A 13236-nucleotide genomic window follows, 5' to 3' on the forward strand; every position below is an offset into this window, starting at 1 on the left:
GACAGCTTCGGCTGAAACTGCCCGTACGTGACGCCGAAGGTATCATTCATGAAGCTTTGATAATACAACATATCCGAAGGTGAAGGGACGAACCGACTTAAAGATAGAATGACCTTTTAGTCCATAAAGGTCTGAGTCAATGTTGTAAACTTTTATGAGGGGCATGATTGTAATTCCTCACAGGCTGTGTCCTGTGCCTATAAATAGTGAACAGTATTCCTTTACTGTTCACGCATTCCTGTAATTGCAATCGCTTCACTCGGAAATTATTCTTTGCCAAGGCAGAGGTATAAATGTATCTAACATTTGAATACATCAATCTTGTATAATATGAAAATGATGTTGTTTATTTATAATTTATTTGTCATTAATGTTTCATATCTCGAATTATTTTATACAATCTCTGAAGAATTCAATTACGAAGATTCAACCTTCGCAATTGTATCGTCTTTAACCTTCATCCGAAGTTCATTAAATCCTTAAGGAGATAATGCTTCAGCGGACGAAGGGCATTAACATTTAACATTTTATGTTGCCTTGTTCTTAATTCATAGCATTTGAGAACGAGTCCCCAACATATATATTGTTCATCATCAATACATAACAATAGATAATCTATTTTATTTAGCAAGCTTATATGCATCCAAAGTCACTTTGATAGGCAACAACAACATAGCCTCTTGTCTATTTACCAGCTCAAAAAGAGTAATTTTAGTTACACCATATCTAGGCACACATATGCCCATATAGCTCTAGACAAAACATAATGCCACCTCCTTAAATTGTTTTCAATCTTATTTTTGATAAGATTTATCAAAGTCTTATTACTAGACTCAGCTTGGCTATTAGCTTGAGCATGGTATGAATATAAATTGAGTAATATGATCTTATATAATTTGGCAAACTCTCATACTTCTTTTGACGTAAATGATGTCTCTTGATCTGTAGTTAATGTTTGAGGGATGATCAATCTATGTTTGATAAGCTTCATCACTGGAAACATAATAACACAGGTAAGAAATGTTTGCTAATCGCATTCTAAGTGACTCTTGTTTGTGTGTGGTATCCAATGCTTCGGTTTCTAACATCATGCCTAAGGCCCAAATTCGAATTGGATTGCCTTATTAAGCAAGCCAATACTATGCATGTAGATGTATGACATCCATCCTATGAGATCAAGACAACCGATGGAACTCTGCTTTGATAGACCTACCAAACAATGATTAGGCACAACAATTGAAAGGGCATCAAAGTGAACTCTTGTTTTTTTCTGAAAGAAGCTATTTTATCATATTTAATACATGGGCAAATAGTATGACATGCATATAAAATATCAAGATAATCATACTGAATGTATGATAGTACGATACTTTGCCATGTTGATCTCTATTGCCTAGCTCCTGTCCTTTGAGCCTTCATGCTTGATTTCTCCATGATTACATGAAGAACTATGCTACCGCTAGATAGTAAAAAATACATTTGGTCCATACCATTTACAATATTCCCTGCAAAACTAAGTTAAGAAGTGAATACTATCATCGGATGTGAAAAAGAATTGTCTTAACAACCCATGTGTTGTAGGCAAACAACAGTCTCAATCTAACAATTTCATTAATCATAGCAATGAAATTGCCATAAAAATCTCATTGAATTGACCAAATAAAGTTGTTCCTTAGACATTCTAAATGTCTCTATTTACAACACAAGCCATATTGATAATTGTGTGAGGTAGAACGACAATGGTACACACAACTTAAAAGGTACACACTATTAGCCTCCAGGTAGAGGCAAGTTGTGTGAATGGTCGAGAGTGGGAGCAATGTAATCTTTTGCCTTGATGGTAATTTCAGCCGATAGTGGCAAAAAAGATTGCATCGACTACTATCTTATCTGTCTTAATACATGCTACAACAAAAGCGAAAGTAGATCTACTTTACTAGATATATTGCCTATGTGCAACCCATCCAGATAAAAAACTGTGTATGAATGACTCTGGTATTGTCGGGGACCATAATTAGGGGTACCCTCAAGACTCCTAATTCTCAGCTGGTAACCCCCATCAGCACAAAGCTGCAAAGGCCTGATGGGTGCGACTAAGTCAGGGATCGGTCCACTCGAGGGACTCGATCACGCCTCGCCCGAGCCCAGCCTCGGGCAAGGGCAGCCGACCCTGGAGGATCTACGTCTCGCCCGAGGCCCCCCTCCAGCAACGAACATACTTCCGGCTCGCCCGAGGCCCAGTCTTCGCCAAGAAGCAACCCTGGCCAAATCGACGCGCCAACCGACCAAATCGCATGGGCATTTAATGCAAAGGTGGCCTGACACCTTTATCCTGACGCAAGTCCCCCAATCGACAGAGCCGAAGTGACCGCAGTCACTTCGCCGCTCCACTGACCGACCTGACAGAAGGACAGCGCCGCCTGCGCCGCTCCGACTGCTGTGCCACTCGACAGAGTGAGGCTGACAGGCAGCCAGGCCCGGCCTCAGGCACCTTAGGAAACTCCGCTTCGCCCGACCCAAGGCTCGGACTCGGGCTCAGCCCCGGAAGACGGCGAACTCCGCTCCGCCCGACCCAGGGCTCGGACTCGGGCTCAGCCCCGGAAGACGGCGAACTCCGCTCCGCCCGACCCAGGGCTCGGACTCGGGCTCAGCCCCGGAAGACGACGAACTCCGTTTCGCCCGACCCCAGGGCTCGGACTCAGCCCTGGCCTCAGCCGACGGTCTCCGCCTCGCCCGACCCAGGGGCTCGGACTCGACCTCGGCCTCGGAAGACAGACTCGACCTCGACCTCGGAGGAGCCTCCACATCGCCCAGCCTAGGGCACGGACCGACCACGTCAACAGGAGGCACCATCATTACCCTACCCCAAGCTGACTCAGGCTACGGGGAACAAGACCGGCGTCCCATCTGGCTCGCTCCGCCAGATAAGTAATGATGGCGCCCCGCACGCTCTATGACGACGGCGGCTCCCAGCCCCCTTACGGAAGCAAGAGGACGTCAGCATGGACGCGACCGCCCCGATAGCTGTCCTTCCGTCAGGCTCCAGCGCTCCTCCGACGGCCACGACACCACACGAACCGGGTGCCAAGACCTCTCTGGCTGCCACGATGGCATGTACTTAGGGCGCTAGCTCTCCTCCGCTAGACACGTTAGCACACTGCTACACCCCCATTGTACACCTGGATCCTCTCCTTGCGCCTATAAAAGGAAGGACCAGAGCCCTCTTACAGAGGGTTGGCCGCGCGGGGAAGAGGACGGGACAGGCGCTCGCGTGAGGCCGTTCGCTCCCTCCCGCGTGGACGCTTGTAACCCACTACTGCAAGCGCACCCGACCTGGGCGTGGAACAAACACGAAGGCCGCGGGATTTCCACCTCTCACGCCCGTCTCCTCCCCTTCGCGCTCCGTCTCGCGCCGACCCATCTGGGCTGGGGCACGCGGCGACATTTCACTCGTCGGCCCAGGGACCCCCGGTCTCGAAACGCCGACAGGTATCACAGTAGAAAAATGGGTACACTAAGCACCAGCATATCTACCACGTTAAAACAAGATAACTTACAAATAAATGATCATGAATCGTTACTACAAGACGTGCATCGTAGCGAAAGAAAAGAGTGATGATATAGTGGAAATAGTCATATGTTCTCGCGTATCAGCACGAGCAACATGTTTACACATGCTCATGTTTTTTGTTTATCAACATCACAACAACAGAAGCAATGTCTTCACAATATCAATATGGTATAAAATGCTACGACGACGTCATCTACACACAGCAAGCGGAAAATGGTGGTGGCTTCAAAAGAGAGAGAGAGAGAGAGACTGTTTTGGCTTGGTTGTGACTTGTGAGATGTGTTAATTGATCCTAGCATGGGTAACTTTTTATTTTACAATATCATCACAATCGACACCGTGTTCCGATCCGACATGGCACAGGAGCGGCCAATCAGGCTCCAGTAGCCACTACGCTCACCGGTCAACTTCCTGTTCCCTCGGCTCGCCGGGACGCGCTTTGTTTCTCGTTAAGGGCTTGTTCGCTTTGGAGTGGATTGAGGGGGATTGGAGGGGATTAAATCCCCTCCTATATATAGGAGGGGATTTAATCCCCTCCAATCCCCCTCAATCCACTCCAAAGCGAACAAGCCCTAAAAGGGCAGCTCTGATCGAGCTCCGTCCCGCTTCGTGTCACTCAGTCCCTCGCTCCCGGCCTCCCTCTCGGGTCGACCACACCTCACCGCCGCGTACCTCGCTCCAGTCCAGTCCTACCTGGACGGCCTGCCAACACAACCAAGAGGGCATTTCTCACCATCGTCCCATGGCGTCGACGGAGATGGAGATGGGCGTCGTAGGCGGCGGCGTCAATAGCAGTGGAGGAGGCAGCTGCGGCGGGCTGGTGGTGACGGAGCTGAGCCACATCAAGGAGCTGGTGAGGCAGCTGGAGGTGCACCTCGGCGGGTCCCCGGACCTGTGCAAGCACCTGGCCTCGCAGATCTTCTCCCTCACCGAGCGCTCCATCGGCCTCATCACATCCTCCAACCTCGACGGTGCCCGGCGGCAGAAGCGGCCCGCGGGCGACGCCGGCCTCGCCTCGCCGCTCTCGGCGACGCCCACCAGCGACGTCACCGACGGGCCTTTCCAGAGCACCAAGAAGAAGAGGTGACCTCGCCACGAACGCTTGCTGCTTGCTCGATCAAGGAATATACAACAAGTTAGGCTGACTCTTTGCTAAACTGAACCCGTCGTGTGTGTGTTCGCTCGCAGGAAGGTGATGGAACAGCGGAGGCAGAGGGTGAGCTCTGCCGGCGGCGAGAACCCGGTCGAGGACGGCCATAGCTGGAGGAAGTACGGCCAGAAGGAGATCCTCGGAGCCAAGCACCCAAGGTTGGCAGGCACACACGCATCTCGCTCAGAAATGTGTTGATTTGGCTTAAGTTTCAGAGCCCAAGCAATCTGTTCCCTCAGACACGTGTGACTGTGTGTCCTCCCAAGTCCCAAGTGGGATCGAAATCATTCGCGTCTGCCTTTTTGGGTTCGGATGCTTGTGCCTGTCCTGTCCGACTCCTTTCTGAAAGTTGGGTGCTGTAGCCTTTGTTGTGTTCTTGCATGATTGATTAGCCCCTCCACTTGGCACATAAGGCAATTGGATTTGGATTACGACAGTGCGCTGCAATCTTTCCTTGCTGCTGCCAGTCTAGTCTTGCTCCGAATTCACAATCAAAATATCTCCCTTTATTTTTGGAACCGTGGCTAATCTCCGGCGTGCAAAATCCTCGCAGGGGCTACTACCGCTGCACGCACCGCCACTCGCAGGGGTGCCCGGCGACGAAGCAGGTGCAGCGCACCGACGAGGACCCGACGGTGTACGACGTGATCTACCACGGCGGGCACACCTGCGTCCACAGGGCGGCGGCGGGCCAGGCCCAGGCCACGGCGCCGCCGGAGCACAGACCGGACGCGCACGGCCACCTGCGGAGCCTGGGCGCCGGCCTCACCGTGAAGACGGAAACGGAGGAGGGCCTGCCCGCGGCCGCGCCCTTGTGCCTCTCCGCCTCCACGCCGCCGGTGAGCGGCGGCGGGTGCCCGTGCCCGTGCCTGGCGCCGTCCACGCCGGAGAACTGGGGCGTGTCGCCCGCGAGCTCCAACTCCAACCACGCCGCCTCCTACCTGCCGTTCGAGGACGCCGAGTGGCGGGGGCACGCCGGGCTCCAGGAAGTGGTGTCCGCCAGCGCGCCGCCTCCGCCCGCCGTGGACAGCCTCGACGACCTCCTCCTCCTCGTCGACATAGACGACATCGCCAGCTTGTTCGACTGATCCGCACACCGTACGTAGCTGATGAACGGTAGGGAATCGAAGAAGGCACGAGTACGACGAGTATAATGTGACCGAGCCCTCTGGCTCCGGGGTCCGGTCGGGCGTTCGTTCGTGCCTGGAACGGAACGGAACGGAGGAGGGAAGAGCGCTAGAGCTCTGCTTTCCTGGGTCCATGCAGATGGTGATACCGTAGGAGATGATGATGAAAAAGAGTAGTGGTTTTATTTTACGTTTTTTGGGCTACTCCTCGCTTTTTTTGTTAACCTTTTTCCTCCTCTTCTGAGGCCTGAGGGTGCTGTGTTTGTGTTGTATTGTATTGTATTATTGGTTTCTTATTATGCCAAGGGGGAAAAAAATAAGATCCTTCGAGCCATCTGAGAATTGTCTTTGATCTCAATTATCAGTAGTTTTGCTCTGCTTCTAAACCCTTACATATAAATGTATTTTGAAATCACAAATGCATTTAAGGTTTTTTTTGTGTGTGTGTGTGTGGATGTCTCAGTGTCTGGACGCAGTTCTGAATTGAGCACAAGATAGTTTGTCATTTGCCAACACTGAACCTGAATACTGACCATGTTTTGTCCTTGTAATAATAATAAATAGAAGAAAAAGGAAAATCTCCACTTTGCATGCGCCGTATGATTCCTTGTCCGTCAAGCAGCACAGCCTCGCAGTTGCCCAGGCCATACCATACTCTGATCACACATCACAAGGCTTGATTACCAGGCTTTTCCTTCTGATGATGTAATTTAGCCACCGGTCCACTCGCATTCGGAATATATTTGTGTACCACTGTTGGCCATATGACCAAGATATTTGTGTCATCTTTCTAATATAAGGGAGCAAGCTGAGGAGCACACTATAAATTGTAAAGTAGAAATATAGCCTAGAGATATATAAAACCAATTTTTATCCCCCGCTATATGATTTTGAGATAGGCTTATATCTAAAATTTTAAAAAGTGGTGAAATGTTAAATTCCAAACTAAATAGCTCACTCTATAGGGCCTGTTTGTTTACCCCCATGGATTATATAATCTTGGTAGTCCTGTTTGTTTACCCAGATTATTTGAGTTGTTAATAGGATTCTTTTGTATGAGAAAGACAAGAATGCCCTCTATATTTGTACTAGGTTGAAACTCATATATGAAAAAAAGTTCAATTGACATTGACAAATATTGCATTAGCAATATTATCACGGAAGGCATTCATGTCACCTTCTTCATCCCCAAATTGACTAGTACTAGACGCAAAAACGATTCGGTGGATTATAATGACAATGGTGGGTAATTTCTAGGAAACTTGAAAGGGTAGTGGGGAAGTGGGAAAAAATAATCTGAAATAAGCACCTCCTCACTTGCTTATGGATTATCATAATCCAAGGGGTTAGATTATATAATCTAGGCAAATAAGCTGGACTGTTTGTTTACCTTTTAGGATTATTTAATCCAGATTATATAATCTGGGGGGTAAACAAACAGGTCCTAAGTCAATTCCAATTCCTCCAAAACGAAGAGATCCAAACAACCCCTCCACCTAATCTTTGAAGATCACCTCTTAGATCAATATTAATTCATGAACAAAAAAAAATATGGACTTTCTTGTTCCTCCTCTTCTACTTCTTCAGTTCTTATTATTATTATAAAAAGAGAGAGGGAGAGCATGAAATATGAGCCCATCAATCGCCGTAGTTCTTAGCCGTGTTCCCTTGAGTCGAACAGCTATGTCATTCTCAGACACGACCAGAGCCAGAGGGGGCAGAATTGGACTGCCATGCTTTTAACATCAGTAGTATGAAAACGGGCAGAGTAGTTGTCCAGTCCGAGAAAGTTCCGTAGGTCCGAAAAGCATTTTTTAAAAAAAACTAACCCCATGATTCATACACTGCTACTGGTATACAAACACCAGGTCAATATCAAAGCAGAGCCACAAAAATAAAAAATCTAGCAGCTGGAGGAGGAGGCGTCCTCACCTCAGCGCTGCTGGCTGGCAACTCTTTCCGCTTCCTGTCCTGTCCTGTCCTCGTCCACGAAATGTCGGGGAGCGCGTGGGTTCACATTTTGCTTTAATTTGGAGGGAGCGTTCACAGCCTCAGTCCTTGCTTCGGTTCGCCGATGGAGAAACCCTCGATGGTGTCGAGTACTTTTGTCCCATGTTGAGCATGAAGATATACTTTTTTATCTTAACATATTGACGGGTGTTTAATTTCTAAAGACTGATTTTTAGTCAATCTATTTTATTTCTATTTTAAACTCTATATTATTAAATATAGAACATGTCGGCGTTTCGGACCCGGGGGTCCCTGGACCAATGAGTAAATTTGTCGCTGCGTGTCCCTGCCCAGATGTGTTGGCGCTGGATGGAACACAAGTGGGGGAATGAGCCTTGTATTATCCTACACCAGGGTGCTCGTAGTATGGGTTACAAGCCTTACGAGAGAGTGGGAGCAAGAGAGGGCGAGTAGCAGAGAGCGAGAGAGAGAGAGGGTCCGGACCCTGCTCGTCTTCTCCCGCCGCGCGTACGTATGCTTCGTATGTTCGTATGCTCGTCCCTTCGTCCCCTCGCTCCCCCTTTCGTCCCCCCTCGTGGGGCCCTAGACACCCCTTTTATAGACGTAAAGAGATGTCCAGCTGTACAATGGGGTGTAGCTGGGAGCTAACGTGGCTGGCAGGGAGGTGCCCTGAGCCCTGTACAGATAACAACGTGGCCGTCGGGGGGACGTCTCGAGTCCTGTAGAGGTAGCATCGTGGCCGTCGGAGAAATGCCTTGAGCCCTGTAACAGTACAGCTGTTGGCGCTGCATGGATCTTGCTGACGTCTCCTTGCTCCCGTAGAGGGCTTGAGGATCACCGACGTCATGGTTGCATGCAGGAAACCACCATCGCCGGTTACCGGGGTAAGCCGGATGGGACACCGGTCTTGTTCCTTCGTAGCCTGAGCTAGCTAGGAGTAGGGTAATGATGCTTCCCCCGTGGCGTGGTTGATCCGAGCCTGAGGTCGGGCGAGGCGGCGGCTCCTCCAAGGCCGAGGCTGGGGCCGAGGCCCAGGGTCGGGCGAGGATGTGACTCTTCCCGAGGCCGAAGTCGAGGCCGAGCCCTGGGGTCGGGCGAGGCGGAGATCTCCTCCCGAGGTAGAGGTTGAGGCCGAGCCCCAGGGTCGGGCGAGGTGGAGCTTCCTGTTGCGCCCGAGGCTTATCTTGACCGTTGTCGGTTTCGCCCGGGCGATTGGCACAACAGCCGGAGCAGGGCGGGTGGCGCTGTTTTCCTGTCAGATCGGTCAGTGAAGGGGCGAAGTGATGGTCACTTCGACCTTGCCGACTGAGGCGCGCGTGTCAGGATAAGGTGTTAGGCGATTCTAGCATTAAATGTGCATGCGATGCGGTCGACTGGTAAGGCGATCTAGCCAAGGTCGCTTGCACGATAAGGCTTGCCCTTGGCTGAGCCGAGGGTGTGCTCACGGCCTGAGGAGACCCTCGGGCGAGGCGCGAACTCGTCCTGGACCACCGTTCCGTCCGAGGCCAGGCTCAGGCGAGGCGAGGCCGAGTCCCTTGGTAGATGAAACTTTGACTTTGACCCGAGCCGTAAGCCTTTATGGTCACCTCTAGAGGTGTTTACCAGCCGTGATTAGGAGTGTTGGAGGTACCCCTAATTTCGGTACCCGACAGTAGCCCCCGAGCCTCGAGGGGAGTGGTGATGCTCGCTTCGAGGCTCTGCCGCATTCTTGGTGAGGGGACCGGCCTTTCTCGGTTATACTTTGTTCCGACGGGTGCGCGCGAGCGCACCCGTCGGGTGTAGCCCCCGAGGCCTCGGAGGAGTGGTTTGACTCCTCTGAGGTCTTAACGCTTTTCGGGATGTTTCGGCCGGTCCTGTCGTTCCCTCATGCGGCCTGGTCGTAGCCTGGGTGCACGATCAGGTTCCAAGTTTTTGAGTTGGTTTGTTGACGCTGTCAACAGTTTGGCCATAGCCGAGTGCGAGAGTAGCCCCCGAGCCTCTGCACGGAGCGAGAGGACGATCAAGGACTGTCTCGACTTTTATTATACGCCCCTTCGTCGCCTTTCCGCAAGGAGGAAGGGGGGAAAGCGCCATGTTACCCTCGGAGGGCACCAATCATGGTGTTTCCAGCGAGCTGCTAACGGGTGATCCGAGTGGACGCCCGTGCCCCATTCGTTAAGGGTCGGCTAGTGGCCCAGAGGCGCGCTCCAAAAGTACCTACAGGTGATTCGCTGGACCCGGCCCCTTTTCGACAGGGTCTGAGGGCTCGATGCCTCCCTCCGATGGGATTCCATTACGAGTTGTTCCCGCTGGTCTCGGAAATGTCCTAGGGCACCTTAGGAGCGTAGCCCGAGCCTCGGCCATGTATCGGACGTACCCAGGGTCATCCCTCACTCTGCGTGTTCTAGGGCGGCCATCGAACCCCTTCGAGGGGCCAGCCTACGAACCCCTGATCAGTAGTGGGCGCGGAGCCCGAGTGCTCTGGGGCGGCTGTCGAACCCTTCCGAGGGGCCAGCCTTCAAACCCCTGATCAGTAATGGGCGCGGAGCCCGGGTGCTCTAGGGCGGCTGTCGAACCCTTCCGAGGGGCCAGCCTTCGGACCCCTGATCAGTAAGAGGGCTCGGGGGCCCGTTTCCTTCGCGGGGAAGGATCCTTTCTGAAATATCCCCCTTCCCAGTCCCTGTGGCAAGAGAGAGAGAGAGGAAACGGAAAAAGGGATATGAATTCGAAAAGTCGTGGCGCACCTTTTTTTATGCGGACTTTATGGCGGAGGTGAAACGTCGCTCGCTTCGCCTGCCAACGGTGTTGCTAGCTCTGCCAAGGAGTTAATGCGACGGGACGGGCGATTCGCGGGCCGTCTGTTACGTGTGCGCGGGCCGTTCGAGGAACGGGGCACAGGCGCGCCGTTCTTATGCCGTGGGAGAGGGCTCTCCCGCTGCTTCAGGAAAAGACATGAGCCTGGGGGTGATCTGACCGCTGCTTCCGCCCGTCTGTTGCAGCAGTTATTGCCGGTCCGCTTTTAGCCACATCAACTGTCGTGCCTAGCCCCGCGGCTGACTGACCCATGACCGCTGCACCCAATTGGCACTGTTGGGTCACGCGCGGGGCCGCCTCGAGTCGCGGCACTGGTTCCGTAGTCGAGAAGTCACGGCATTAGCGCAGGTGGCGGTGCAGTTTCCTCGCACGTAGCGACCGTCGCGCCGATTGCATGGTAGGTGGGACCGGGCTTTCGTGCTGGTCCACCGGAAGTGACGAAGCCGAATGGGTGTATAACTGTGGCGCGGTTGCATGCTCCCAGCGTGGCGGTTCGCCCTTCCGTCCGCTGGTTCCGGCGAGGATGAGGGAACGCTTATAACCGCAGGGCGGTTTTATGCCTTTCGTGCGGCGTCTTGCCTCCCTCGCGTCTCGAGTCAGTTCGCACGATGTATGGGGCCCAACCCCCATGTCGTAGGGGGAGAACCCTGGAGCACGTCGGTGGAGACTTTGCCCATGACGCTTGGGGGTGCAAGTGAGGAGATCTGCCTATAAAAGGGGATCGATCCCCCGGGCAGTGGCCATACCTTCGTTCTTCCCTCATGTGTTGCGCCCTTCCACCTTTCGAGCCCTCGGATGGGGTGCACCGGCGTCGCCTTGCTCTTGCTATCGTTGGAGGAGCGCGGCCTCGTGGAGATTGGCGCTCTTCAGCCGCTGCTCGGCTTCAAGGATTTTCGTCATGCAGCCCGGCTGCATTCCCTCACCAATGGTCATCCATAGGGATCATCACCAGCCTGGTGGTGGGGAGAAGCAAACCGGGCTGCGACCTCCGCCCCGCCCTCAGCTTCAAGGATCTTCGTCATCCGGGCTGAGGCGGAGGAGCGCACCGAGTGGGGGTTGCCTCCGTGTGGGTCGGTGACCCTTTTCTTCCCCAGCGTTCAGGGGAGAAGGGCATCCTCCAGCCCTACGGAGACGTCCTCCAGCCATGCGGGGGAAGGCGAACTGCTGCTCCCTGGCCAGGGTGCAGCTTTCCGTCTTCCACTCGGGCGGCGGTCGTGCCGCGTGCGGGCCGGCCACGTCCAGGTCCTCCTCGCACCGTCAGCTGCACCGGGGGGTCGCTCAACATGTCGAACGCTGCGAGGGCGGTACTCGTGTTCTGGGACGCCCCCGGCGAGGACGAGAGTGAGGACCTGTCGGTGCGCTTTGGGGCGGCCGCTGTTCACCGGCACGTTATCGGTGGGTTCGATCCCACGGACGGCGCCCTCCAACTCTTCGGCCTCAACGGCTTGTCCTCGCCCCTCGTGTGGGGATGTGGGCGAGGGCTTCTTCACAGCAGCGTCTGTCCTGAGGTCATCGCTGCTGCTGTTTAGCCGCCCGAGGTGGAGGTTGTTGTCTCTGCTGCTGCAGAGGTCACTGGTGAGCCGCTTGGAGTTCGTTATCCCACGGCCCCCTGGTGTGGAGGTTGTTCGTACCCACGGGAACGGAACCGGAGTCCCGTTTGTAAGGGGATATACTGGGTTTTTGCCTGAGCAAAATATAACTGCTTCAAGGACTTAGACATTTGTCGTGGGCCGGGAGAACCGCCGAGGGTCCTGCCGACGTCTAAGTCTATGTAGCATAGTTACCCCAAGCATATGTATTTATTCTTCGTGGCTGTCGAGGCCTGAACATTTGGGTATTCGAGTATAAAGCTGTGCCTCTTCCTCGTTTCGAGCACTAGGACTTGCCTGTCGGTGGCCGAACCACTTAACCGAGCGTGAGTTGCCTTGCGCGGAAGGTGACGAGTGAGGTATCCGTATCCCGGAGGTGTAGGAGTCCCTCAGCTCGGTCGACCTTGCCGCTTAAAGCCTCTCTGGCTCGGTTTTAGAACCTTCGGCTGCTCTACAATGAGCCGAAGCTGAAGGTAGCGGTGGCGTGGACAGAGGCGATGTCGGCTCGGACAGAGGCCTTCTCGGTGCGAGAGCAGGCGGCTTTCCGGGCCGAGAAGGTGCAGCAGCGGTAGCTGGGGTTTGGCCAGATCACCCGTGAGCAGGGCCAATCCTGGAGCCAAGCCGCCGAGGCCGTGAGCCGGGCTGAGATCCTCGGGGGACGGCTGGCTGGGGCTTCAGAGTAGCTGGCCGAGGTGCTTGCACGCGTCGCCGTCTGAGGCTAGGCCAGATTCCGCCGAGGGTGGAAACGACGCCGAGAGTGCCGCTCCTCCCCCTGCTGATGTTTGAGCCTGCATGAATAGTTCGTCTAAAGTATGCGCATGTTTGTTGCGGCCACCAAGACCTAAACATATTTAGCATTCAGATTATAAAGCTGTGTTTTCTTTCCTCTTGTTTCGAGCACTTAGGACTTGTTCGTCGGCAGCAGAATCACATTATCCAAGCGAGAGTTACTTTTCGCGGAAGGTGATGAGTGAGGTATCTGTATCCCGGGGGCGTAGGAGTCCCTCGGCTCGGTCGGCCTTGCCACTTACGTGC

General features: G+C 53.3%; 1 protein-coding gene across 1 annotated transcript; it reads left to right on the top strand.

The window, feature by feature from the left end:
- The first annotated feature begins 4215 nt into the window (after positions 1-4215).
- LOC103647375 (probable WRKY transcription factor 53) lies at positions 4216-6136 on the top strand. The gene is made up of 3 exons (NM_001364671.1): positions 4216-4654; positions 4760-4879; positions 5275-6136. The coding sequence occupies exons 1-3, from the start codon at positions 4314-4316 to the stop codon at positions 5807-5809; spliced, it is 996 nt and encodes a 331-aa protein (NP_001351600.1). The 5' UTR covers positions 4216-4313; the 3' UTR covers positions 5810-6136.
- Positions 6137-13236: the final 7100 nt, after the last annotated feature.

Source organism: Zea mays, chromosome 2 (assembly GCF_902167145.1).
Source record: "Zea mays cultivar B73 chromosome 2, Zm-B73-REFERENCE-NAM-5.0, whole genome shotgun sequence".
Classification (NCBI taxonomy): Eukaryota; Viridiplantae; Streptophyta; class Magnoliopsida; order Poales; family Poaceae; genus Zea; species Zea mays.

Coding starts and splice junctions, on each gene's coding strand:
- LOC103647375 (NM_001364671.1), top strand. CDS start 4,314: ATGGCGTCGACGGAGATGGAGATGGGCGTCGTAGGCGGCGGCGTCAAT. Junction 4,655..4,759: donor CAGAGCACCAAGAAGAAGAG/GTGACCTCGCCA, acceptor GTTCGCTCGCAG/GAAGGTGATGGAACAGCGGA. Junction 4,880..5,274: donor CTCGGAGCCAAGCACCCAAG/GTTGGCAGGCAC, acceptor AAATCCTCGCAG/GGGCTACTACCGCTGCACGC.